Here is a 1,567-nt window from a genome sequence, read left to right on the forward strand (position 1 = left end):
AAAACGTGGGTCCAATAATGTTGCATCATACATACATTTCTTTGTTCATAAATTGAGAGTCGTTTCTTTATTGATTCCATTAATATATTTTGGATTGTTTTTCCTTGCATAGTTTCTGGCAAGAATTTTTCGATTTTCCGCAGAAGCCCATATGCCATGGGTATAATCAGAGATATGGTTACATATTTTCCACCAGAAACTTTTCACTTGCTTGCTGGAAGAAAGACAATATTTTTTCCATATCTTTTAACACAAGTATTTCGTCAGCCGTAAATGGCTGAGGTGCATTTGTGGTTCCTAATAGGACTTTGGCAATGGCATCATTTGTTTTTAAAATTCTCTCAATCATGAAAAAGAAACTGTTCCATCTTGTTGGTACTTCTTGCAGCAAAGTATAAATCGTACCTTCTTGTGCTAATTTAAATTTTTCATTAGCAATCGGGCTTTGTTTGAAAAATCTAACTATTGATTTGCACTTGGTAAATAAATTTTTTATGACTGCGTCATCAACTCTTAATGCATCTTGCACAACTAAGTTGATTGTGTGCGCAAAGCATGGCAGATTTTGAATTTGCAATATTGCACATGCTTTAAGCATGGAGCTGGCATTATCAGTTACAATGCACACGGTCTTATTAAAAATGTTCCAATCAATTAGAATATTCGCAAAGTATCTGCAATGTTTGCGAACAGTGATTTGTTACATTTAACAGTTTTTTTGTAGCCAAGGATGCTGTTTTAGTTCATAGTTATGAACAAAATGACTCGTCACCGTCAAAAAACTGTCATTGGCACTCGATGTCCACAAATCACAAGTTATTGATACATCCGTCACTTCTTGAAATATCAATGACAATTTGGCAGAGGTTTCCTTGTACAGATTGGACATAAGCACATCACGCAAGTATGTCTTGCTTGGCAATTTATAACGAGGATCCAATACCTGACTGTATTTGATAAAACCTTCGTTTTTCCACAATGTTGTATGGCTGTACATCTTTAGCGACCATTTCTGTCAATGCATTGTCGATGTCGGTCTTTCGCTTAGAATTCGACTCGTACAGGACAGCTCTTTTGAACAGGAAGCCACAGAGTTCACACTCGATCTGCAACTGCTGCTTGTAGACGCAGTGTCGTTCCTTTTTACAGCTGTTGTGTAGAGTCCGGTTCCAAGCTGGGATGAAACCTTTTTATATGGTCGCGCAAGTTTGATGTATTGCCGCTTGTTTTATATTCCTTGCCACAGTCAAGGCATTTGGCAAGTTTTTTGTCGTCGGACCTCTTAAAATACTTCCAAACAGTTGATATTTTACTCCTTTTAGAGTTCTTTTGGCTTTCGGGGAGAACATCTTTTTCAGAGTCCGTGCTGGTGCAATCACAGTCCTGTTTGTTTGGACTTGGCGCAGTAGGTGTTGCGGACCTCCGACGTGTACCTTAAATGCAACACATTATCCATCAAAATACTTATGCAAAATACATTAAACATACCTTTTTTAAAAAGCGTTCCATTTTTAATAGTTTTTTTTATAATTCCCGTCAATTTTAACAATTTTTCAGTTGTTTGTGT

The 1,567-nt window shown here is 36.9% G+C and overlaps 1 protein-coding gene across 1 annotated transcript; it reads right to left on the minus strand.

The window, feature by feature from the left end:
• Positions 1–29: 29 nt before the first annotated feature.
• LOC128266065 (zinc finger BED domain-containing protein 4-like) lies at positions 30–997 on the minus strand. Its single transcript, XM_053002337.1, has 2 exons — positions 741–997; positions 30–674 (listed from the first exon to the last, which is right to left on the minus strand). Exons 1-2 carry the CDS (start codon positions 995–997, stop codon positions 179–181), a joined length of 753 nt encoding a protein of 250 aa, XP_052858297.1. The 3' UTR covers positions 30–178.
• Between the last annotated feature and the right edge of the window lie 570 nt (positions 998–1,567).

This window comes from Drosophila gunungcola, unplaced genomic scaffold, assembly GCF_025200985.1.
Source record: "Drosophila gunungcola strain Sukarami unplaced genomic scaffold, Dgunungcola_SK_2 000273F, whole genome shotgun sequence".
In the NCBI taxonomy this organism is placed as follows: Eukaryota; Metazoa; Arthropoda; class Insecta; order Diptera; family Drosophilidae; genus Drosophila; species Drosophila gunungcola.

What these genes read in the sequence shown, in the direction of transcription:
- LOC128266065 (XM_053002337.1), bottom strand. Translation starts at nt 997, where the DNA reads ATGTACAGCCATACAACATTGTGGAAAAACGAAGGTTTTATCAAATAC. An exon ending in TTTGTTCATAACTATGAACT is followed by an intron (nt 675 to 740) that starts AAAACAGCATCC and finishes CAAACATTGCAG; the next exon opens with ATACTTTGCGAATATTCTAA.